Source organism: Micropterus salmoides, unplaced genomic scaffold (genome assembly GCF_014851395.1).
Source record: "Micropterus salmoides isolate LMB-PRFRI ecotype aquatic unplaced genomic scaffold, ASM1485139v1 Ms_hic_scaffold_17, whole genome shotgun sequence".
NCBI lineage: Eukaryota > Metazoa > Chordata > Actinopteri > Centrarchiformes > Centrarchidae > Micropterus > Micropterus salmoides.
Window position 1 is genome coordinate 14,366,797 of NW_024040817.1, and position 26,519 is coordinate 14,393,315.

At 40.5% G+C, this 26,519-nt stretch overlaps 1 protein-coding gene across 3 annotated transcripts; it reads right to left on the bottom strand.

Moving 5' to 3' along the window:
- Positions 1-1,399: 1,399 nt before the first annotated feature.
- On the bottom strand, positions 1,400-26,132 carry celf3a (cugbp, Elav-like family member 3a). Of its 3 annotated transcripts, XR_005445073.1 has the most exons (15): positions 25,617-26,132; positions 24,564-24,716; positions 22,573-22,655; positions 13,154-13,202; positions 11,732-11,860; positions 10,491-10,570; positions 9,517-9,660; positions 8,347-8,491; positions 6,690-6,830; positions 6,368-6,427; positions 5,718-5,822; positions 4,783-4,926; positions 4,491-4,623; positions 3,963-4,060; positions 1,400-2,255 (listed from the first exon to the last, which is right to left on the bottom strand). XR_005445073.1 is itself a non-coding variant. In XM_038724597.1 (14 exons), the coding sequence occupies exons 2-13, from the start codon at positions 24,706-24,708 to the stop codon at positions 4,496-4,498; spliced, it is 1,350 nt and encodes a 449-aa protein (XP_038580525.1). In that variant the 5' UTR covers positions 24,709-24,716; positions 25,617-26,132; the 3' UTR covers positions 1,400-2,255; positions 4,491-4,495. The 3 variants fall into 3 exon arrangements, 2 of the variants coding, with proteins under 2 accessions (XP_038580525.1, XP_038580523.1); XM_038724597.1 differs by lacking the exon at positions 3,963-4,060 and having other exon boundaries at positions 11,732-11,857; XM_038724595.1 differs by lacking the exon at positions 3,963-4,060.
- Between the last annotated feature and the right edge of the window lie 387 nt (positions 26,133-26,519).

Genomic DNA, 26,519 nt, shown 5'->3' on the forward strand with positions numbered 1-26,519 from the left:
GGAAGGTGGTAAGATTTTAAAACAATTCAAACATAACCTTGCTCATCTTAAATGTATTCAAAATCTAATTACAGATGTTGTTTATACACTATATGATACAATCCCATGTCTCATATTGTGTCAACTTGGTCTCAGGTAACACACACTAATCAAATTCTTTAAATCTTCATAGCTGTCCTCTTTTCAAAACAGCCATTCTCACATTGTCTTTGACATTAGCACCCAGGAGACAGAGTGAAATATCAAGTCCTTCTCTGAAGACCAAGTTTGTATTCATGAGCATCTTTTGCACACGTGCAGCACTGTGCACAGTAACGTTAAATGTTAGCCTATTTGTATAATATCAATCTAGATAATGAAATAGGATTGACGTTCAGGACCAATGTTGAATCGCTGAAGCTAAATGTAAGCAACCTTAATCAGTTGTGTATTTGCTGTCTTGAACACATCCGATGAATACATTATCACTCACTCAGTGACTGTATTCCTGCACATTCCCTCACAACTGACTGAAAGCTAAACTGACTGGTATGAACGGATTGTTTCAGGAATTGATTCTGTTCAGTTTGTTCACCCAAAAGAATTGTTCTTTTTAACAAATCGTTCACTAATAACAACACTGTTCCAATACTAGATTCTCAAGCTACAGTTTTCTGAAGCTACAGTTTTTCTCATCAAATTTCCGCAGTGTTGTTAACAGAATAGTAGTCCATTTGTGTTCCTCATTCTATGTCCACGTGGCATTAATCACCCCGCATACACCCAAGCATGCCAAAGATGGTGGAAGCATGTTCGGACTCATCAGACCGAACCCAAAATGCAAACTGCAGACACATCCAAGTTGAGGTTGCACACACCTCAGCCTTTTCCATCCTTTTCATACATGAGCTGGATATTTATATATACGTGGGGTTTCATCAATAAATCATGGCGGGAGCTTGCTGAAGTGGGATTATTACTGACTTAACGTAATTATGTGCAGTAAAAAGGGGTAGTAGCGATAGACTTGTAAACATAGTCCACTTACCAGTGACAAGTTATTCAAGCAACCACAATAAAAACACCAAAAATATTTCAATAATTTATGTAAGTGGTAAGTTCAGTCCACAGGTTCAAATACCACCCAGACAGGAGACAAGCTGTTCACTTTCTTCAATACTTCTTCAGGCCTATAGAGAGCAGCAAACTCCCCTGCATATTTCATTTATCAAACACCCAAATCTGAGGCAACATTTTGTCTATTCTGCTGTCTGTTTGCAAAACAAATGAAACAAAACAAGTGTTTTGAATTGCATTTGATTTGCCTCTAAGGAAAGAAGCCCTTCTTTGGTAAATCACATGATGTGAAGCAGACAGTTAAGCAGACACACATTAACTTTTTTTTCTAAATTGTACTTTATTTTCTTTTAAAGACATATGTTTTAAAACAGCGATTGTAGAGAATAAATAAAGAAACATGTTTTTTTACTTCCATAGGTACATTTATGTAATTAAAAACTCTATAATAAGTGTGTTCATTGTCTTGAAGACCACAGGAATCCTTTTTTTCTTCTTCTTAAATTAAAAAAGAAATTGTCACATCTCCACCCTCATCAAATTGATTACCAAATAAATTAAACGTAAAAAATCAAGATAGAAAAATTCCCAGCCCTTCCTTCCGCTTTGTTAATTTGAAAAGTAGTGGCAGCAGAGAATCTTAACTTGTGAAGTTTTAAGTCCTTTAACTCCATCTTTAAACCAAGGTATGTACAGTGAGAGGAAATCCATTTCTCTTTCAGTTTCATTACCCCATGTTTTTAATTTACCTATAAATAATAAAACTAACTCTACATTACAATATTACCAATGGTAATTATACAGAATAGTATTTTCTTTTGCCTCCGACTGTGCAGACTGGCTTTCTGTTAACGCCATAGACCACAAATCACACTATACAGTAACCCTGTTCAATAGAATAACATCAGTGATATGCTTTTTCTTAACATGTAGATCTTGTTGCCGTCAATAGAGTATGTACACAATATAAATGAATGCAGCTGCGGAATGATAGGAAACCTGGAGCACTTCTGATATTGCGGATGCTGATTCTGTTGATGTATGTGTTGCTGATATTACTGCTGTTATTGTTTTTGTAAGCGCATACACGTGATACTGCTTTTTGTGAAGTGTAGCTCCTGTGCTATACGGTTGGTCAAACAACCAAAAAAGGCTGGGACATCCCCAAGTGGTTTTCTTGATTGAACTCTTAGGTTTTCCTGGAGGTAAAGAAGGAGAGAAAGAAAGAGAGAGAGAGATACAGAAAAAAAGAGCACAGAGCATTTTAAACCAAATCACAGCAATTAAACACATACATTTAAGACTGAGGAAGTGGAGTGGTGTCTGCAATACACACTGCTTGCATTGATGCCTCAGGGGAGTCTCAGTAATCAACTAGTGTCCATGCAACTCAAATAGTGACAGTCATACTGCTGCAAGTGTATGCACGTTCTTAGAAAATAGTTTATCTCTTTTTGCAGGCAAATTAATTCAGAACATGCACAGTAGGAATTCTGGTGGGGATAAACTCTCTCATTTTTTTTAGAAAACAGTTGGAGATTGTTTTACATTTATTCCAATGATATTCAGAACCATGTAATTCACCCAACTGTATTTCCTCAAGGAGGGAAGATTTGAGATTCAGCATTAAAAATCATTGTGATGTGGTTGCTGCGAACAGGGCATCTGCAGGTACCAGAAAAATCTATTTATGACTTTTTATAAATGTATTATGTTTTAATGCCAAATTTAAGACCAATTGTGTATCAGAGCAGTAAATGTGAACCTTATGTCTTTATATTTGTATATATAGACTATATTAAAAAAAAACTTAACAAGCAGTCATTACAAATATTTCTGTAAATTAAAATTCTGATTTGATACCAAAAAGATATAAAATGTCAGGGTGAAATTAAAGCTGGAGTAGCAAATTATTTCATAAGCAAATACCCCAGATACCCTGTGCATAAGACACATTATGTGTTTTTTATTATTATAAATGTTACGTGGCCATTTTTGGATATGTTAGAATTTGAATACTATGAGTAAATTTTTGGTTATTAGTATTGTGTTTTTTGTAGCCCAGAATTCCTACAGAGGAATGCAGTTCCTCAGCCAGCAGCACGTGTCACAGGAACCAAACAGCTTTACCCAAAACCTTCTAGAGTAAGGTTAGTGTCTCAGTTGGTACACACACACACGCACACGCACACACACACACACACACACACCCACACACATTTTTTTTCACATCTAGTCAATACAAAACACTCACACGACTATAAATGCACGCACCTTCTGGTTGTCTCACACTCAGGCCTCACTCTCGCGCAGTCATTCATAAACAAATACTATGTTGTCAACCATTTACAGGGGCACCACGGTTCAGCACATTTTCAGTCTCACAAAAACCAAACAAAGTTCAGGCACAAAGTCACTTGGAATTGAGTTACAACCAAACAAAAACCCCGCACTCACCGAAACTACCACACCAACCAACCAACTAAACAGAGGGAATGTGTAAGAATGATAATCATGACAGACGACAAAAAAACTAATCAAAAACCTAAAAAGTCTACAAGGAAAAAATCCTAATATATCCATATTTGATGGACAACAGGCTAATTTAGCTCTTAGCATCGAAGCTTTTAGAGGACTTAAAAAAAACAGCATGTCATGATAATCAATTACTTACAGATGCTGAGGTAAAGTGACAGATATTGATCAGTGTTTGCAAGGATTAAAAACCAGGACAAAATAATAAGAGGAAACTCACAACGCACCAAACACAGTTCATGGTCGCCACAGTAACCCGCCATGCAGTTGAGCATGGTGAATCAAGGCAACGGCCCAAAAAATAAAAATTGCTAATGGCAACCATCACAGGCAATATCGCCACAGCAACCAACACAGCCCAATTAACTTACAACGCAGTGAGAAGGAGGGGGGGGAGGTTTTAGTGGTTGCTAGGCAACCGTAGCCATAGCGACGCACGTCTCCACGATATATGTACGGACGGGACGGTCTTGAGAGTGATGTGATGTTTTGTTCAGGAAAAATGGCATGTGGCACAGCACAAAAACAATAAATGAAAAGTAAAACAAAAAATTAATGACGAACAGCACCCTGTGACAGAACACTGGTTAGACAGAACATTTGAGCAGAGTAAAAATCTACTTCTCTACAACTGTCCCTGCATAAAAAGAAGAAGACCCTTTAACACAATGTATTTCAAACTGATGGTGTTTTCAGAGTGCTGCCACCTCATTAAAGTTAATCTACTGTAGGTTTATTGACTTCTTCAGCTCCACATGAAAGACAGCCATTTACTAAGTACTGAGCCCCCAATTACATCCACTCTGTCTCTTTAACTTCGAGACACATTCCCAGCTGTCTATCAATCCCTCCCCAAGCCCTGCTCCTCTCCTTAAATATGTCAATTAACAATAACTCACCTCCTTCAGTAAGGCCTGTTGGCATCCTTGGGCCTCTTCAGCTGCACCTTCAGTCTCTTCATGCCGATCTGGAAGCCATTCATGGCCTGGATGGCAGTCTGGGCGCTGGAAGGGTTGTCAAAACTCACAAAGCCTGAGGAGGAAGTCACAGAAAAAAAGAATCAAACACAAACATTCATGGAGCGGCAATGGCGACAAAAATGTTGGGGGGGAAAGCAGTAAAAGTGACTAAAGCTTAAATTACTTGTGTGCTGAAAACCGTGAGGCGACATTAACCATCACAGTGACTCACCAAAGCATTTACTCTGGTTGGTGGCGCGGTCAACAAAGACCTTTGCCGAGATTACGTTTCCGAAAGGCAGGAACATCTGCAGTATTTCAGAGTCGGTGAACTCCTGTGGCAGGTGGTAGATGAAGATGTTACAGCCCTCAGGACCTGTACACAAATAGAGGAGAGCCACAACGACACAGATGTGACTTGACATGACATGACAACTTGGGCTATCAGTGAAAACTGCAGTGTTGAGGAATCAAATTGCTAAAGTAAGTGCGAGTAACACGATGTGCAACAATTATAACACATTTTATTTGTAGAGCCCTTTTCTGAGGGGTGGTTTACTTGGCAAGTCAGTTAAGTAAAAAGCAAAACTAAAAAACTAAAAGAATACATGTGCAGAACAGTAAAATAGAGCAGTACATAAAACCAAAGTTGTTTTTTAAAGGAATAGTTTGACTCTTTTCTTGCAGAGAATTAGATTGATACCACTCTCATGTTTGTACAGTAAATATGAATCTACAGCCAGCAGTTGGTTATATTAACTTTGCATACAACCTGGAAACTGGGGGAAACAACTAGCCTAGCTCTGTCCTAAAGTAATCAAATCTGCCTACCTTCTTAGATGGCCAAACCAGTGAGGTTTTCTGAAGTATAGATAACTTCACAATACTTTAGATTTTTTACTGACTTTATCTTAACTGTGATAAATTATATAATCAAGCAAGTTCAAAAAGTCTGCTAATACATTTTCATATCATACAGAAATGAATAGAAATCAACAGATACCAAGAATGGCAGCAAAACTACAGTCAACTTTTTAAAACAGAGCAGCACTGTTTGCAAAATGGTTCTCTGTGATGTAAAGTATCTGTGACATGTGGTAAATCAGCTAAAACATGAAAAACCATTGGAATGTATTTCCACATCTGTGCAAAGCTCTTTGAGTTTACCTTCTCGTTGCTGCAGCTGTTGCGGTTGCTGCGGCTGCTGAGCCACGAGCGTGGGCTGGTGGGGGAATGGCTGTCCCACCAGGCTGTAGGCAGCAGGGTAGGTGGCTGATGGAGAGGAGGAGCAGGTGAGCAGAGAGCAGCAGTGAGGCAGGCAGAGACCGCAAACTAATCACTTTTTCCTCAAAACAACATCTGACGGAGCTGCATTCCCACCTACAGATTTGCTAAAACTGGGTGATGTTTTGCATATAGTTTGTGATGCATGACTCATTCTATGGCACCTCAGGTTATTTACATTTTGTAATATATGTGCATGTTTTGACTTTGGATATAAATTTCTACTTTACACATGCAGTGTTGGGTGGTCGGAGAGTACAAAGATAGCTGCTGTTTTGCATTCTAGTTTCAAAGATTCAAAGGTTATTTCTAGGAACTAAAACAAAAAAAATTGAGGTCCACTAGTCAAATTATATGTGAAATGTATCAAAATTTGTGAGAATAATTGTTTCTATGTACATGTGAAATCAAATTAAACTTGATAAATTATCAGTAGCATCGGTACATACTGATGCATTTCTATAAATAAATGGCAATTTATGTCACATCATATGCCGTTATATAAATAATAATACTGAGACTGCGAGGCTCACCTGTATAGTGCTGCATGCCTGCATAAGCTTGTTGCAGGGGGTCCAGGACAGGACTCTGAGCTGTGGCAGAGTAAACACATTGTCACCAACAGCTCTATGCACACACACAAAACAAAATCCTAAATGCTATTTGGGGTACATCAGCACGCTCCAAGTAACATTTTGTGCTTTAGTTTTCATTTCATTTCCTCTTTATTAAACCTTTGCTGTTGCACATCAAAACAGGAAGCCTGTGAATCCGTGGAAGAACATTGTATGACAGAAATCCACAGTTACTCTTTACTTTCTAGCGAAGCTGCTGTGGAGGATGTTATGGCTATACCTTGATAAGCATGAACCCCGTTGGTGTACAGGGCTTCGGTTGCTGATTGGCCATTGGGTGGAGCTGGCACAGAGGCGTAGCTGATTGGTGGAGGCAGGGCAGGAACAGGTGTGGCTGCCATGGAGGGTGGTGTGCTGGTACCTACAGACATTTTTTAAGCATACCTATTTATTAAGAAATTCAATCAACAGCATAATAGAGGCAAAGAAGAGAGAATTACAGATTGGTACTAAAACGACTAGTACATTTATACATTTTAATTATTTGATTGTCATTTTTGATTATTGATTTTGTCATTTATCAAATACCAAGAGTAGGAATCCACAGCCAGGCTAGCGGCTCCGAGAGGCTGTTTTTGGAACAGCAGAGCTTTTTAACATCAGCATGCTAATATACTCACAGTAACAATGCTAACATGCCAAAGTTCAAAGGTACCCTGTGGAGTTTCTGATCTCTAGTAGCCCTATGTGCATGCACATTCTTGCCAGTGGTTTCACACTATCCTACTGATCTATATGTGGCGGTATGACACGATGCTATGCTTATATATTAAAATTTAAATTAAAAGCCTAGTCCCAATTAGACACATGCCTCTTTTACTGGCCTAGTGTGGCTACAAGTTTTTGACAAATAAACGCAGGTCTCACGCAGGTTTTTATAGAAGTTCTCTGTATTAAGCCTCCTAAAGGCCACCGGGTAACCTGCTTGAGCTAGGTCTAAGCTGCTTTGATCGCACATACAAATATATATGTTAAAGTTTTTTTTTTTCAGTATGGAGTAAGTATTAGTCTTTCAGATTTACCAGCATGGTAAACAAGAGAGACGAAAGGCGACCATTAAGTCTGAATATGTGTCCATTCTTTGATTATTTCTTTTCCTTTAGTCTGTATGGATCCACCGATCAAAAGAATCAAAACTTTTTTTCATAAAAAATTTATCCAAGTTGAAATAACTATGGTAACATTTGGCTTTCATCCCTAAGGTAGCCTCTCTCTCTCTCTCTCTCTCTCTCTGTGCATGATGTTGGCCTAGTTGCGCTGTCTCTCTGAGCTAGATCAAATGAATGATTCATTATTGATATGTTATTTAATAGCCTCATTTTTATTAAGTAAGTAATAAAGTCATATTCATACTGACTGAAATAAACAATTTGATAGTAGCCTATTTCCCATCTTTGCTGAGCAAGAGTTTTGGGCGTAAGGAAAGACATGTCCCATATAAACTCTTGTCCCAAATACAGGCAGGGTCAGTTTACTGATTGAAGCAAATAGAAGCCCAACTCTTCAACAACCACATTTAAGAAATCTTTATGAAAAATGTATTTTTTTTATTTTAATACAATGAATATTGACTGATATATGTTATAAAATTTCAACTCTCTTATATCTATCTTGGTATCACCAGAATCAATCTGGCTATAGACTATCCAAGTACTTGCAGGTACTAATAACTCACTCACCATTTTACTGTCTTTTCCATCTCAAATGTAAAAGATAACACGGCAAACATCATGACAGACTGAAGAAGAAAAAAACTACAAAATAGATGTTTGTTATTTTGTCCTCTTAGGTCCACCTCTCCTTGTCTGTCTGTCTCATATTTCAAGCAGAAATCTAATCAAGGCCAGCCGGGGCCAGACATCCCTGCCTCTCATTACCTGAGGAGGGGGTGATGGATGCAATCGGCGTGGCAATGATGCTGCTGGGGTTGAGGGCAGCGAGCTGCTGCATCTGAACCGCCGCCACCGTGGCAACAGGAGATAGGTAGGCCGACTGCGCCACCAGGGCCTGCTGCTGCATCAACTGGAGGACAGAGAGAAAGAGAGGTTGTGATTGAGAGGAGAGGAGAGAGGAAGTCAGGAGATTCTGTGTTTAGAGTATGGAGTATGCTTAGAGGGATCTGTCTGTGGTTTTGTGTGTAGAGGGCAGGTTGTATGTGTTTTCTGAGTGTAATCTAAGGCTTGTAAAGTAGGAAATCACCAGAAAACCTTTAAAAAATAACGGGATCCAGTCATAAAAATCGACCATGTTTAATAATTGCAATGGCTCCAGTCTGAACCTCAATGAGTCGATATATATTATTATAAGGCCACATTGCTGACCAGCTGTCCTTGGTTACCCGCTCTGTTTTTGCAGACCAGTCCGGGCGCTTCATGATCTTCATAATCAATATTGTGGCCAAATCAGGGTAATAACTGGTCTTAACATCATACAGTGGGCTCTGTGTCTGGGCTGTAAAGGTGTAGTCATAATTATTGCTTTTGAGTAGTTTTAATTGTACCTGCACTTTCTGAAAAGTATCCTTTCAGTAGGCAATTTTATTTTGGGTTTTAGTTTAACTTTTTACTGAAGTATAGAACGTCGCTACAGATCAACACATTCATTACGACTGAAAACACTGTTAGGCCTCCTTAAGCAGCACAAATTGAACAACTGTAAATGAGCCAAATCAGAAACCATTTGCAGTAAATGGTCAATTAGCAATGACGAGAGCAGTAATGTGGCTTTACTCTACATTGTAAACTGCAATTTTTCCATTTCAAATCATCTAGTATGACATTATAACTCTTCTATTAGATCATGTCAAGGTTTGCTTACCAAAAACTTAATGTTGTGTCTTTGCTTTATATTTTGAGTCAAATATTTTTCACTTTTGGTCACATCAGCTTTTACATTGCACATCAGTTAATTCACAGCTTCCCAACTATTTTTGCACCTCAGTCTGTTTTTCTGTTGACAATCTTATTGTGGATCAACTACCAATTGGTTGAAGGTAGAGTTTGTGTTTCTTAAGATATGTGTCTTTGTGTGTGTGGGTTTTTCCTCACAGCCTGCGTGTAGGCGTTGTAAGCCCCAAGGTGCAGGGTCATGGGACTGATGACTCCCAGCTGAGAGGCCACCTGCTGCATTCGCCGGAGCCCTCGCTCCTTCTCCGAATCGGCAAACTTCACCACCAGGCTGGACGAGGCACCCTGCGGAGGAAATGGGGGGAGAAAATTTTTAATTCATAACTGCATCATTCTGACACTTTTTCGTCATCAGAAAGAATATGACCTCCGTGAGGTTAAAACAGGTAATAATGCACTGGCTGTCCTGGTGATCTAAGGGTCTGAGACGCTGACCATATAATCACAAGGTCATCGTGGTTCAAGACCAGGGATCTATAATGTCTGCTATCAAATAATGGCAAGAACATTTAAAAACACACAAAACAAAACAAAACAAAAAATATATAAATATAAATATAATGTAAAAAGTTGTAGGCGATTTTAGCTTTAAAAAGTTTACAATATGTTAGTTACTAGACTAAAAAAAAAAAGTAATAGAAATTAAAACATATGTATACATTTAAATATCTGTTTTTCACATGAAGTTAGTTGTTCTTTGTTGACCTGCACCAAACCAATCAGTTTCAGCAGAAAAAAAGATATTTCACAAAAACGTTGTCTTCTATTGTGTGTGTGTGTGTGTGTGTGTGTGTGTGTCTGTCTGTGTCTGTCTGTGTGTGTGTGTCTGTGTGTGTGTGTGTGTCTGTGTGTGTGTGTGTGTGTGTGTGTGTGTGTGTGTGTGTGTGTGTGTGTGTGTGTGTGTGTGTGTGTGTGTGTGTGTGTGTGTGTGTGTCTGTGGAGGAGGGGGACAGAAAAGAGAAGTGTTGACTATTAGCTGAGTCACCGTGTTGAGTGTCTCAATGACTGGATTTGGGAGCATCTAAATGCGTGCATATTAGAGTATGTGTGTGTGACCATGTGTTTCTGTGTGTGGGTTCGTGTTTGTGTGTGTGTGTGTGTAGGCGGGGACTCACTGGTAAAGTACGACTCCCATGCAGTGCGTTTATGGCGGCCTGGGCCTCTGCGTTGCTCTGGTACTTTACAAATGCACACCCTACATGAAATGACACACCATTAAATGTGGCTTCACAAAGACACACAGACTCACACACACACACAGAATACAGAAGCTACTTCCCTTTAAAAATACATTAGGAGCCTTTTTAAATCTAGTGCTTCATCAGTTACAGTGGCATCATTAAACATGGTCCACAAGACATTCATTGCTTCATCAATCACAGTCTGTAAACCACAAAACGCATCATTAGCCATGACCCATAAAACCTTTTGCACCATTAGTCATGCCTCATGCAACAAACGCAGAAAAATCTAGCATCTGTGTTTGAACTGTCGCCGGACTTTGATTTACATGGCAAATATCATTAGCATTGTTGTTAGTGACAACAGTAATTTACATTCACATGCTGGCAATGTGCTGGAGGCTAAATTCTCTGGGCTGGCTAAAAATACAAACAGTTAAACAAAGTCAATCTCACGTTTACTGTCACAACCAGGCCTTTGTTTGCAATACGTTCATACTTATATACTATAAAAAGCTAAAGGAAACTAAGGGTTAAGTGTGTTTTGGAAATAGCGGCGGGTAAAGCTTAGCAAAATCATCTTAGTGCCGACCATTTTATTCACTGGGACACGTGTGATTATTTAGTGATGAGGAATTTAGGTAGTCTAATCACCCTGGGTAATTTAAATCAGATGATCTGTTAAATCTTATTGGATCCATTGGAGTATAGGACATTTTAAATGTGTGTATAAATGCATGAATGGCAAGCTACCAGACTATTTACAGGTGTTTGAGTGTACTGCAGTATGCAGCATATAACATTAAGCATAGCCAAAATTCATAGATGAGGCTTTTTTGGATCTAAATCCTTTAAATTTGTGGGACTAAAATTTGGATGATGTGAGATGCTCAGAATCTATTTCAGTTTTTAAACACAGGTGTTTTCATTCAAAGAACTGGGGAGAAGAGAGATGGTTAAATGTACATAGTATTTTGGTAAAAATTGTATCTCTGTGTCAACTTTCACATACGTCTGTAATGTAACAGAGACAGCAGTCTTTAGGCCAGGACCACCGTAAGTTTTATCCTGTGTCAACAATGCTTTTGTGTTATATGCTATTTATTTTGTATATTGTTTATCCAATGTTCCACATTGGACTGAACCGATTTTGTTGTGGTTCGACGTGACATTACCTTTGCTGGTGCCATCGGGCCCACGGAGCACCGTGCACTCCTCTATGCTGCCAAACGGCTCGAACATCTTTCTCACATCAGTGTCCGTCTGCTGTTTTCCCAGCATACCCACAAACAACTTCCTGTCTTCTAAGGGGAAGGAGATCGCCAAGATGGGAGAAAGACAACAGGATAATGCGTGGAGAATGTGAGTGAGTTTACAGAGGGAAAAAGCAGGAGTAAATGTTTCATGGGGCAGGTGACACAGGCAGTGAAAAGGGAGGGAAAAGGGAGAAGTGCCATGTCACCATACATGCATGAGTAACAAAGAACAACAGTGTAATAAGAAGCTACAAAACGAGGATGGACATCAGCCTGCAATGCTTCAGAGGGCCACCAGAGTGCAGTAACATGAACATCACAACAAACAAACAGCATCTGGCGGTGACTCAAATGTTTGTCACCCTCTGTGCTGTCAGAGAAGCTGCTCCGTCTGTCCCTGTCTGCAAAGGATCAGACCAGTGTTTCTGCATGTTTTAGCCCATCCATTACAAATCACATGCACCTTGCATTCCTGCAGACTATTCTCCAAAGCATACCAAAGATTTATCGATTTTAACCTAGATTTTTCCTAACATTCAGGATGCCATTTATTTCCCATCCATTTTAATATGGTATAAAAAAATCAAATGTCAAGCGACTTCAGTCAATCAAAGTGAACATGTCATTATCTTTATTGTTTTGCTCCATTAATGCAATTGCTACATGACATTGCGGTTGAAAATGTGGTTTGATTAGAAAAAGACAAACAGACAAATCAAACAATGAATGAAAGGCCTATTAATAAAAAAGAATAAAGGCATGATGCTTTAAGTCTTTGGAAACAACGTCAAGTGCGCAAATGTTGAGAAGTGGGTGAAAATGAACCGATTAGGTGACTGACTGATTAGATGTCAGGGAAGAAGGATCTTCAGTGGCATTTGTAAAAACTGCTGTGCCAATCCAGCAGTGTAGCACACTTGTGGTATTTGAAGCATGCAGCGCCAAGGCTGTGCACAGTGTGTGATATACAGGTGTCGTTTGACAGCAACACAACATCCATTTTAACAGGTGATCAAATTTAATACTGAAACTTGTTTACGTGCTTTTGTTAAAACAAAAGTCTCCTGGTGGCATGATAAATCCTGCATATTTTCTATGCAAAATGTTATTGTTGTTGCAGTTGATTGTTTCTAGAAATGTCCGTAATCTTACCCTGATATTTTCTTGATTCTGGTGGTGTCATTTTGAGATTTTGTCAGATTCTTAAGAACTGTAGCTCTTTCACTGTGTTTCGTATGGATGCAAGATGACTTGTTAAGATGGACATTTTGGGTCGTGTACACAGTGAAGGCGTTGTTTAAACAGGTGCCGTGTTACTGGGTGGGGACAGGTGTCTCTTACCCCCTCTGCTCTCGCTGTCCGCCGGCTTCACTTGGATTGGACGGTTCATCTGGAAAGACAGAGGCCAAGGGGCACGTCAGTTTAAATAAAGGACAGGGGTGGTGATCATTAACACAGGATACTTAAATGACTGCCTGTCTACCCTGCCACTTAAAAATGTGGCCACTACTGTCTTGGAAACTGCAAAAGATTCATATTGTTCATATGCACTGGAGCCATGTAACCCATCTAGAAATGCTATTAATGCTGTAATATGATGTAATAGTGACATATAAGTGAATGTATGGATGTTTTGTGAATTTGGCCTGCGCTCCAGCCTCCTATGTCACCCTCCAATTTCTCCCCTTTCCGTTTTAATGCCAACTCTACTCCAGCAGACCACGGCTGACACCGATATGTGTGATATTACATTCACAGTGTCATACAGTCTCTCTCTGTCTCTCTCCCCGCCTCCTCTCTCAGAATCTGCTTTAATCCTGCCGTCTATCGTTCCTTCTCCCCCTATCACACAAAACCAGGAAAAGCACACACCCACGCAGGATTGGGGAAGTGATAAGATTAAGCACACTCGCCGGCTAATCTGGATTACAGGAGCACACAGCATCAGAATAGCAAGAGATTCTGAGCCTGACAGAGAGACACAGACGGAGGTATACAGGGTTAGAAAGGAAGGAATAATATCTGAAAAAAACAAACAAAGATTTAAAGAATGACATAGAGAAAGGAGAGCACACACAACATAGAAAGGATTAGGTGACCTTTTCATAATTCAGTAAAAGACATGCTGCTGAAATGCCCTTTTTCCCCTTTTCTTCTCCACAATCTTCCCCACTATTAAACAAAACCCCTATATGAAATAGTGCACACATCAGTGCCTCTGCGCCTCGTCTTTCAAATGTATAGGACACGAGAACGGTGAAAGGAGGTATTGAATGAAATAAAGAAAAAAAGGAACAAGAGAGGGCAAACGGAGAAGGGTGGGATTGAGAGGGATTGAGTGGAAGGAAAGGAGCATATGGAGGAAAGATGGAGGTGGGGGATGTGTGTGTGTGTGTGTGTGTGTGTGTGTGTGTGTGTGTGTGTGTGTGTGTGTGTGTGTGAGAAAGGGTGGAGGAGGAGGAGGACGGAGGGTGATATCGGTTAGTAGTCGAGGTGAGAGCAACAGATTGACACTCTGTTAACTGTGGCTTAATGAAGGTCTTAATTATGGAGCTGGTGACATTTCAACCAGTCACTGATCCTGTGTCACTGATTGATCAGCTGTGATCGGTCACCTGGAGACACTATTGATCTGTGCCGCGGTCGCGCTCCGCTGCCACCATACCAAAACCACCAGCTGAAATATCATCAACACCTGCTGCAGAGGGCCCCTGTGTCTCCTCATTGAGAACGTCCAATTGATTGCACCAATTAACAGAATGACAGAGGAGATGGAGGGGCAAGGTCTCAAAACCATCTACAGCAGTCAGTGAATAGTAATTTCTGTTTAAATTATAGTTAGGGTTTTGTCCTTACATGAAATACCTTTAAAATGTTTCTGTTGTGAAGATAACATTGTCCTGACTGACGCTAAAATTCATCTACTCGTTGTGTTATAAGGTGCTTTGGTTGAAAGCTCACTTATGTTATTATGAAAGGGTCCATCATAGTCTTTTATTCACTGTTTACCACTAAACAAATCACTTGTGCTCCTGAAGTAGAGTGCAACAACATGCAATATTATTTACTACTGTGCAGTACTATATTTACTCTATACCTTACATTTGCCTGTACATTATTTTGCTGTCCATTTACATTACACATTTACATTAATCTCTCTCGTCTCTCTTTGTCACATTTACATATAAAATTATAATGCTAACATCTTTTTGATCCACTTAATTTGAAATCTTTTTGAAGGTAGAGCTGAAAGTATTTTTGAAAATAAAAAATGTGTGTACACGGAGGCAAACAAGGCAGCTTTAAACTGTTGTTGGGGAGCTGATGGCTAAAGATATATCATTACTGATCAGATATGGCAATTGGGACAGTTTTCTTTTAACCACACCAAACATATATGTTTAGATGTGGTCATATAGATCATGGGATGTGACATCCAGTATAACCATGATTATTTCACATGCACCAATTTCTGTAAGGGGGGTGGGTTCGCACCCAGTTTTCACCTAATGTGTGTACTGTAAAGTGCACCTCTGTTCGCTAAAGGTGTCCTTGGGTTGCTTATGGCTCTTTGTACATGATATACACTGAGAGCAATATACATAGACAAATACCAACCATCTACAATAGAGCCAGACTCGGTTAATTTTCTAATGGTATGATCAAATATAATGCCAAGTGAAATACGTTGACTAATTTTAATTTTAAGAGTTGTGGTAAAGAATCAAAGCTGATGCTACAACCCCATGAGAATGGTTTAATGTGACATATTTGATCGATAACATGAATGACGGCTGTAAAAATCCCATGGCCCGTATTTCAGTGCAGGAAGACAAACAGCAAAGGCCATCGTGGCGGTGATAAGGAGAAGAAGCACAGCAGATGGCTCAGGAGATTGGAATTAGAATATACAAGAGGGAGAAACAGTGAGAAGTGGAGGCCATCAAGGCTGTGCCACTTCATATCAGCACGGCAACCGGCGCCGCTGCTCTGACGAAGACAGCGCTTTCGCATGACCATCGTCATAGCAACCCCCAGTGATGAGAACCCCACATCAGGTAAACAAGGTTGCCCTGAACGACGCGCGGAAGAGGCGGGTGAAAAACAAATGAGGAGGACAAAGGGTGCTTCTAGGTTGAGAGATAGCTGGGATTATGTGTGTGTGTGTGGGGGGGGGGGGGGGGGGGGGGGGGGGGGGGGGGGGACAGAAGGAGAGGAGAAAATTAAAGACACCGAACAAAAGCAAAAAAAAAAAAAAAGGATGACGGAGGGAGCCTGTTGAATGTTGGCACTGCCTAGAGAGCAGATGCAGAAGCAGGAAGAAAAATATCTCCCTCTAAGCCTAAACCATAAACGTACACACTTTACAGTAGTTTGCTCTCTCTCCTCCTCCTTCTGTTGATCCCCTCCCATCCCCTTTCTCTCTTAGGCTTGTTTACAAAAACAGTCCCAAACTGTGCACAGACAAAAACCTGCCTGATCAACCAGTGTGTTTCAGCTATTTGATTTTTTTTCTCCCCCTGCGCTCCGTCTTCAAACACACAGCGCAGATATGACATACAATAATCTTCCGACTAAACACACATTCATTGTTACCCCACACACACACATACACGCTGTCTGCCCCTGTCGGTCACAGCAACATGAGCACACACACTTAATCTTTTCGCTCGGTGATGCCGTGGGGGATTTTGCAAGGATTATGAGATATTAAATCCATAGATTATCCAATCAAATCACAGCTCGACCCTTTTTGCCATAATGCATGACCCCCCATAAACATCACCAACACACTGAAGACTGGCACTCACTCTCATGTAAATGCATTTTCATCTACTACAGCAACGTAAATGTGTTTTAGATAGAGGATCGTTTACAGTCAGAGTGTATTGATGTGTATTGTGTAAGCGTATTGATGATTATATATTTCTCTCCTTTCTATTTGGACCTGTAGAGCAGATGATAATTGCTATACTCTCAGCTCAACGCAGCCTGTGTTGTTAAGTCTACATAGCAGTCTGCTGCTGTGTGAGGGTGACACATTTCTGTCGCCTGTTTTCTCTCCAATTTCAATCCATTCGGCTCATCTGCACTGAAAAGCAGCCACTCTGAAGGGTAAATATATCAGCAGAGACCATCTCCCCGGTTCTTTCAAGAACATTTACAGCAGGGAGGCAGAGTTGTGGGGGGTAGGGGTGTGTGTGTAGGTGGGTGGGGCGGGGAGGGGGGGGCACAAAGACAATTTTCCGTCTTTGCCTCCCCTCCGCTCCATCACACAGCGCTGGTCATTGCATCGTGCCGGTCGCCTAGCAACCTGGCATCCCTGGTCCCCGCCGTCTCCAGGCAACGAGACCTGCGACCGTAATCAACCTGCTGCCTCCCGCCTCTCCCCTCTCCCTGTTCCTCTCCTGTCTCTGCTGCTTTTGCTCCCTCTGCTTCTCCATCCACCTCCTCTTTGCAAATGTAGTTACGCTGGGACACACTTGTGAATTCAACCGGGGGAAAAGAACAAACACAGGTGAAAATTGGTATTTTCACAGGCAAAAAAAAAAAAAAGAACAAAAAAAGGGAGATTAATAGACGTGGATGAGTGTGAGCTCACACAAAGAGTTGGAACAAAGCGACCGAGGCAGGGACAAAACAGCAGAGATGCACAAGTACGGTCTGTTAATGTTTCCACACGTGGATGCACACACAGATGCGCATACACATGGGCGGGCAGGCCCACAGAGCAGAGAGAAACTCTACCTTCTCCTGAATTCAGCCAGTCGCTAAATCAATCAAACGCAAAGAGACTGACAGTACAACCCTTGTACAGTTCAATAATATTTAATCAATGATCCAGTCATCAGTGTCAAAGCTGCTTCCCACTGTTGTCTCCCACTCCTACAGGGTTCACTAGTCTGTCCAATATCGAGACAAAGCAGACAGCTCATGAAGCTGACATTCAGCCTTTTTGTCAGATAGCCAACAAAAATCCTTCAAAGTGGAGAAACTGAATATCAAAGAGTAAACTTCTAACAACACTCAAGCTGACTCTCAATTGTTTTGTCTCTTCTGACTGTTAAATATTCATGTCAAGTTTTGTTTGACTCGAATCAGTGGAGCAGAAGGGGAAAAGAACTGAATCACGGACATATTTCTGTGTGTGTGTGGAACAGATAGGGTCCATGTCCTACTTTTCTTTTTTTTTGTACTTTTTTAATTCGGGCATGGTTACACGCTTTATCTCCACCGTAGTCCAGTGTATATGTAGTTCAAAGAGCCTAATGAGTTTTGTGACAACGGCCTCTACACACTTTCGTGTGTGTTTGCCTGCCATGCGCACACACACACGCTCCCTTACCCACCAAAACACACTATTTCTCAGTAACAGATGTCTGTATTTAAGCTGATAAACACGCTGCCTCAATGCACTTCCAACCCCCCCTCACCCTTACCGCCACCCACTGTTCATTATGTCAAACTTTCATTCATCTCTTTCTCCCCTCCCCCCAACCTCTCTTATTGTCTCCCTCCCATCCTTAATTTATCCAATTTCTCTCTAGTTCACACCCATTTATCACCTCTATAATTCCAATCTGCATTCATCATTACAGTCGCCCCAGAGTGACGTACAGAGGACGGGTCCTTTTTTTGTTGTCAGTCAGTGCCGCCTGTCATGCGTCGTCCCCGTCGCTTATTGATATGCATGGATATGTAAATGAATCGATGCATGAATGCACACTTACTTTCAGATAGATTCATCAAGTGAACATATTCTCTCTGAGGCGCGCTAATTGCTATCATCATCAGCCCCACGACTCACTGACATCAAGACATGGCTACAGTACATATAGAGGCACTGCTTTATCTCCTTATTGTCAAATACATAAAATAACATGCTTAGCAGGCTCATGTTCAGCGTGTTTCAGGGCCTCAATGAACCAAATCTGAGCATCTACTTTGTGCTTTGGTCATATTTTCTGCCACATGTTGCACATTAAATATCAGTTTATCACTTTATTTACTATAAAAAAAGTGACTAAATTGCAGAGACAAAATATGTCTACAGTGCTAACAGGCACACAAGACTGTTAACATGTGCTACAGCAGAACGTTTGCTCAGACATTAAGGGCACAACATTGTGGCACTACAACTTCCTATCTCATATCCTGTGTAAAAAGCCTGGGCTATATTTAGCATATGCATTTATTTCAGACTATTGATAAAACCCCCTGTCTGCTCCCTCTGAGTCCTTATGGCTGAGTAAATGTCAGGCTTAGTCAGACGTTCCACTCAAAGAGGCTCTTTCCTCTGGTATGGGCAGCTTAAATACAGAAGGCCTCGCAGCTCAGATTTTACCCCGCACACACACGGCAGGCAGTGAATGAAGAAACCTGAGAGGAGCCTATAATAAACCCAACAACTTCCACTCATCCATATCTTTGGATGTGTGCTCTCCACGGAAACACGTGCACACAAAAGCAAACAGACATTTACACACAGCCGTGCACACACACACACACATTAGCACACACACCCTTCATTAAACTGTGTTAGTGCGAACACCTGCCCTCCCTTCCCCCGCTGAACATGCAAATATACACCAAACACACACACAGCTACTTTTCTCACTTGGGCACAGTCACACTATTAAATACTTATTGCATTTAAAATTAACCGTGAGGCATTGTTGCAAATATTAATTCAAGTAAGTGAGTGTTATGAGGGGCACTGTATTGTGTCTCTACTGAAGCAGAAATGACTTTCAGGACTACAACTGACAATTGATTTCCTTATTGATCAAACAAAGGGTTAGACATTTTGGGAAATGCACAAATTATCTTTCTTGCCGAGAGTTAGATGAAAAGATTGACATCGACTGATGCAACAGTCAGCAGCCTGTTAATTTAACTTAGCATAAAGACTGGAAACAGTGGTAAAGAGCTAGCCTGACTCTTAAACAAACAGGATATAAGGTGTTAATCATAGAGCTTTAGAGGTGCTGGTAAGTGGATTTTGTTACCTCTGAAAAGAGCCAGGCTAGCTAGCTGTTTTATCCTGTTTCCAGTCTTTATGCCAAACTAAGTCAGCTGGCTGCTGCCTGCAGCTTCATATTTAGCATTCAGACATGAGAGTGTATCAATCCTCTCATCTAACTCTCGGCAAGAAAGCAAATAAGCAAATTTCCCAAAATGTCATGCTTTCCCTTTAACCTATTGATTATTTTTTCAGCTAATCAGTTGGTAATTTGGTCTCTAAAATGCCAGAAAATAGAAAAGAAAATACCGAAGTTCCCAAAGCCCATGGAGGCTGATTAGTGTTTATGTTGATTATGTCAAATAATTTAAACTCTAATGACCTTATTTATTTAAGTTGTTGAAATATAAAAATGTAAGTTTGGTTCTGGAGGTTGCTCTGTAAAATGGCTTCCTTTAATGTGGCATAACAAGATGTTATTGTCTCTAAGAGCCTCACAAAGGCTGACTTGGCCAGACAAACAGAGATAAAGCGATAAGAACAGAGGGGTCAAGAGTACAAGATGTCCAAGAAGTAGGATTGAATGCAAGCACAGCTCAGGAGTGACTCTTTCCTCTTCTCAACCTCTATTTCCACACGTAGACTCTCTCAGAGTGAATCTGGTTTATTGCTCCAGTCTATTTTTCCCCCTTTCCTAACTTCTAACAGCACTCTCTCACTTTCTTTCCTCGCTTTCGGCTGAATGTGCTTTTGACACTCTTTCTCCCCCTCTCACTTAAAGACGGACTCTCTCACCTGAAATTAAACACAAGACCAGGTGCCACACTGAAACAACCATCTGTTCGCCCCTGCCTGACTTCTTTCTCTATTTCTTTCTTTCTTTTCTTTTCTTCTTTTCCATTGTAAGCAGGTAGAAAAATCAGTAAAATAGCAAGGACGGGGGGAAAAACCTTAAGATCGAGTGTTACTTTGCAGAGAGAGCTGAGTGTTAATGACATCCTTCGCTTTCTCTACATTCAGGTGTGCTTTCATTCAAGCTCTCTCCCCTCAGTCCTATAATTGCTTTCATGTTATTTCTTTTGTATCACCCCGGCCATGAGATGCCAAAGTTAATTATTCTTTGGCAGTGCAGGTGCAATTAGATGACAATTACACCACAGCTGGTAGCAGGGGTGGGAAGCAGTTCTTGTCCGTGTAGGCGTGTATGGAGCTAATAAGATGGTTTTTGTCTTTTTTTTCTTTTGACAAGGGAGGGGGAGGGCATGGAATGACTGAGGGAACACGGGAAGGTTTAGCTTGTTCCACACAGCTTATAGGTAAGAGGTTATGAAGAGGAGAGCCACTGGGGTAGAGACACAGGGGGCAGAGGGCTTTAGGCATGGGACATTGGGCCCTGCTGATCCCTTACGAGAGGTCAGGAAGGTCACGCTACAGTCATGCTAATAATTGGATTTCTTTTGTTGCCACCATAATAGCAGCCTGCTCCTATAAACTGTCTCTGCATCCCCCAGTAACCCCCTACCTGCCATTACAACAATATTCTGTTTTCAACAGTGCTGAAACAATCAAAAGTCAATATTTAACAATTGAATGATTGAGTAATTATTTATCAATATTTGACTGCTCAAGCTTCTCAAACTATTATGTTCATTAACTGACTAATTGTGTGTATGCCTATCACCATTTCCCAGAGTGCAAAGTGACGTCATGAAATGTATTGTTTTGTCCTACCAAAAAGTCAAAGATATTCAGGTTAATATCACATAAGACAAAGAAAAGCAGCAAATCCTCACATTTGAGAAGCTGGAACCAGTGAATGTTTTGCATTTTTGCTTGAAAAATTACTCAAACAATTAATCACAAATAACTGCTCATTAATTTTCTGATTAATGGTGATAAAAACTTGATTAATCCACCAATCTTTACATTTTCTAAGCAAACAAAAAACATCATTGGTGCCTAGAACTTGCTATTGGCCTTATTTGCTATCGACAGAGTCATCCATGCTGAAAATAATTGTTAGGTGCAGCTCTACACTGTCCACGTACTTCTTTACACTTCCCTTAAAAACTATAGTTATGAGCTGCCATTCAGCAAAGGGGGAAAAAAAGAAGTGAATGATGTAGATTACAACAAAAATAACCAAAAGGAAACAGGGGTAAAGCCTTGTTAGTAAAAGAGGAAGCAGCAGTAAGTCTGGGAGCACACTCTGTCTCAGTAATTCCTTGCCTTGTCGCCTTGTCTCTCATATACTCGGTTATTATAGAGACACGGCTGTCATGTCATATTTAGCTCTGGAAATGTCATTTGGCAGCACACCTGCTGCCTGGCTATGCTAATAAAGCTATGTTTAACTTTGATTAGAATTCAGAGGGAGAGATGGATAGAAAGAGAGTAGAGGAGGGTGGGGTGTGTGAGAGAAAGACGGAGACACAGAAAGGAAGGGAAACATCAGAGAGAATAAGAACTGGCAAAGTCACTCCAGCATTGAGCCTCATAGCTGTCTCTTTCGACCCGTGACATGTTGCGAGATGACTCATGCCTTGACTGGATGGATATGTCTGGATGCATCACATATGAAACATAAGAGGGAGAGCAGCCTCTGACCTTTATTGGAGCATATCAGACAAAGAGGGAAGTCAGGCCCGCATGTCAAACTTGGTTAATTTCCCGGTGTCACTGTGTGTCCACGTGTCTGTGTGGTGTGTTCAGATAGCCTAGCATGCTCGTTATTCTGCTCCCATTTATAAATACATGTGAGCTGTTGAGGATCTCGAAAAGACAGGGACACACTCACCCCTGGTAGTGTCTTCTGCTCGTGCAGTGCATTCTGGGCTTTGAGGGCGGACTCACGTGCACAATATGTCAGGAAGGCACATCCTTGAGAGAAAGACAAGCGGAGAAGATGTCTTTTTTTTATGTCATATGCTATGCATGATGTCAGAGTTGGCAGTGCCATGGTATTGTAACTTAATCTTATCTTGCCATTTACCCTGAAGGCCTGCAGGCAGAATCATGCTGCTGGAGATTATTGTCATTTTATAAATATGCCATTTGATATCTGTGCTTTGGTTTTATTCATCAACAGTTCTGAGCATGTGTTTAAAATGTCTAAAAAATACCCCCCGCCTTTAATAAGGCCGCCACCATTATTAATATGTATTTAAAGCTACATGAAACAGAGACAAAAAAATCGAATAAAAACAATGAGCAACTGTAATTTTGTTAAGCAGCACTCCCAGTAGCGCTGGAGAAGTATGGGATTATTAAATCCTAATACCTGGAGACTATTCAGACACAAGCAGTCTGAATAGGTATTTAATATCACGCTGGTCAGGCAAAATGTATGCAGTCCCACATAATAGAGAAAAGCCTTCATTAACCTTTAGGGCCCCCACAAATCATGAATATGTAAATGTATGCAGAATAGGTGTTATAGGTGTTACAGGACAGATACCACCTGGCCTATACGTCTCCCAAATGACTGATGCTTTATGTGGATTTATATAAGCCTTTGTTTTCCTGCGCTCAGATTTGCATTGGAAATGACAGTAGGGATCATTGTTTGGCTTAGATCATTCCATTCAGTTCCAGTCAATCTGTCAAACATCATTTTGAATGTGTTGAGACTTTATTTCCAAAATATGAGAAGCCTGTTCCCCATCTGACATACAGTAGTAGTAGTAGGTGACACTTAACTCTTACAAACTGACTGATATCGCCACATGAAACCTATTATGGGGCTGAGAAAATACTTTTTATGAGACTGATCTTAGACAACTACCTTTCTAATAATGACATATTAAAATATATATATATAAATATAATATATATATATTTTACGGTCTACAAATTTAGATTTTTAATTGTAGCATCCGGAAGTAGCCGTTGAAGAGAAACCTCCCAGCATGCACAAGGGGGTTGCAGGAACATGATTCTCATTTTAATGTGTGTTTCATTTGTGTTTTAAACCGAGCTCAACAATGTTTTTACTGTTTCCACATTTCAATTCTTGTTATAGATTAAGTTAGCGCCCCAATATGAGTGCCTGCAGTAGACTGATTAAGGTTCAACGGTGTGGACATTAATCTAAGAGTAGTTAGCTGCTCCTCTTGTCCTCAGTCAGGACCATAGACTGTATATAAGACCCTGGACTTCAAATTGCTCTTGATGAGGAGGCCATAGCTTGGAAAGCATGGCAGTGTGAAAATACAATGTGATATGCCCACATAAGATGTACCTCTTCTATGTGGGCATATCTAGAATGAAAAATGTTAAATAATTTACCCATTTATCCTAAAATGGTTTGCTTTGGCTTGGAAAATGTGAAGATTGGAAAATTCAGTGCGGTGTATGGAATTATGTTGATTCAACATGTACTTGTTGAATACTTAAAAATAGTGTGAATCATTACCTCATTTTCAAAGATTTGAGTGGGGTTAATCAATATTTTAATCAATCCATGACTAAAATATTAATTATTTAGTCAGTCCACGGCTAAAACATTCAAAAACGCGAGGCTACAAACCTTTCACCAACCGTGAATCAGATGTCTTGGTTACCTCAGTGGTGCTAAACATGAGAAGCTCCAGAGGGACAATATTTACTGAGAATTAAATCCTAACTGGAGGACATATAAGAGCAACTATTGTAATACCAGGCTCTGCTGTCACCACTGTCTTCCCACAAAATGAACTAAATTAGCAATATTCCCCCCCATATGAGCTCTCTGAGACAGAATCTTATCCAATGGGAGTTCTTGGTCCTTTATCCCTATGCCTCCCTTACCTTTGTGCATCCCTGTGTATTTGTCCTTTATCACTGTCAACTCATAGATCTTGCCAAACTGCTCGAAGATGGGCTTCAGGTCCTTCTCTTCCAGGTTTCGGGGTATCTGCCCGATAAAGAGCTTGATTGCGTCAGGCTCCTTCATTGAGAAGTCTGGGAAGGAATAACAGCGCACACACACACACACACACACACACACAGAGTGGAGGAGGCGGTCAGGAGGAGCAGACAGGAGCCTGCGGGCTTAAATTCACGCAGCACAGGAGGTGCAAACAGGAGGCCAGGGACGGAGATGCAGATGGGAGCGTTCAGTGGGAATGGGAGGCTGAAAAAATTGTTTCTACACCCTTGGAGACATGGTAGTCCTAATCTGGTGGTTAATGTTAGGCATTTTGAACACAGACATCACAATTAAACACATAAATAACACTTAGATTACAACATAGATAAAGATATAAATATATTATGGCCAATATTGTTACTAAGTACACTAAGGCCACTATAAGCTCACTGTAGACTATCACTGATACACTGTATGAGCTACTATAGGAATAGTGATGTAATTGTATGCAATTACACATATTTTTGACATAATTTCTTACAGTTGAAGCCACTATTACTTATTATTATACTATAATTGTGATTATTAATTTGTCTTTTATTTGCAACACAAAATAAAACCTATTAATTACTGTTAAAATTAAATTATAATCACATAACTTTCTCATTCTTGGCAGTACATGAACATCAGGGATCAACAATCATGATTCAAATCTAGAGCTAATATATAACCTGACATAAAAATGCTAAAATAATACATGTGACATTGTAGTAAATAATAGTACACACGATCATTCCCTGCACTGGATTCTGTCTAGGCCGCCTATATATATATATATTCAAGCCCCTACACAAACATGACAGTGTCTGTCAACACAGCTGGAGACCTGCGCTCTCATTGTCAAGACACTGGTGACAGCAACAATGACCTTAACATGATTTTGCACATATGTACCAAAAATGCAAAACAACAGAGTTAAAAAAAAATCATACCTGTGGTGCTGTTCGTGGCAAGAAATCGGTGCAATCAGTGGATGATCTTCTTCCCCCCGCTGTTATTTAGTTATTGAATCTCAATTGTTCAGTTCATTTGTCTGTAAGAGCGTCTTTGAATCCTCTAACAAGTTAGGCCTGCACCCCCCCTATAACAACACAAGTAACATCCAACGACGGTCCTTTATTCGGCATGAGCGTGTTTTTCTGCTTGTTGTTTCCCCCCCCCTTCTCTTTCCTCACAGATGCTCCGGATTTTTTTCTCTCTCAAATAAATCTGATATAAAAATAAACAAATCTCTCTGTAGCTCTGCTGAATGAAGAGTATTGTGATAGATGAATTTAGGCTTCCTTCAGGAGACCGTAGGGAATTGGCAGTCTGGTTGGTTGTCCTCTCCTCTCCCTGTGTGCGTGTGTCTGTACTCCTTTGACGTCGTAAGCCGGTGTCTCCCTCCCTGTCCATCTCAGCTCCATCCCTCCTCCCCTGGGCTGTACGAGCCGTGATGTCTGGCGCCAGGGACTGTCGCTAAACTACCAGCCCAGTGACAGCCGAGGGGTGCAGGCAGGAGGAGGGAGAAATGAAAAGATATGTACATAAAACACAGTCACGGCTGCAAAGTGAGTACTAATTTTCTTCATCCATTTATCAAGTATTCTCAATGTGCGTCTACCTTTTAACGTCTAGATATCCACAGCAAATGTTCCAAAGACCAATCATATTATCTTGTTTTCTACCCTGTTGCCAGAGGGTTATACACATATATATATGGCCTACATATACAGTCCAAGCACAGCACCCATTTTTAGCATTTAATCCTTATAATTTGGCTTGCAACTAACAATTATTTTCAAATAAAATGTAAATTTCCAATCGCATTTCCCAAAGCCCAACTGATATATTCC

Bases quoted from the DNA above. Each gene is read 5' to 3' on its own strand.
- celf3a (XM_038724595.1), bottom strand. From the start codon at position 24,708: ATGAAGGAGCCTGACGCAATCAAGCTCTTTATCGGGCAGATACCCCGA. The intron at 13,203-22,572 runs GTGAGTGTGTCC...CTGTCTTTCCAG, and splicing joins AGCAGAAGACACTACCAGGG to ATGAACCGTCCAATCCAAGT. The intron at 4,927-5,717 runs GTAAACTCAAAG...ATTTGTGTACAG, and splicing joins ACAGCTGCAGCAACGAGAAG to GTCCTGAGGGCTGTAACATC.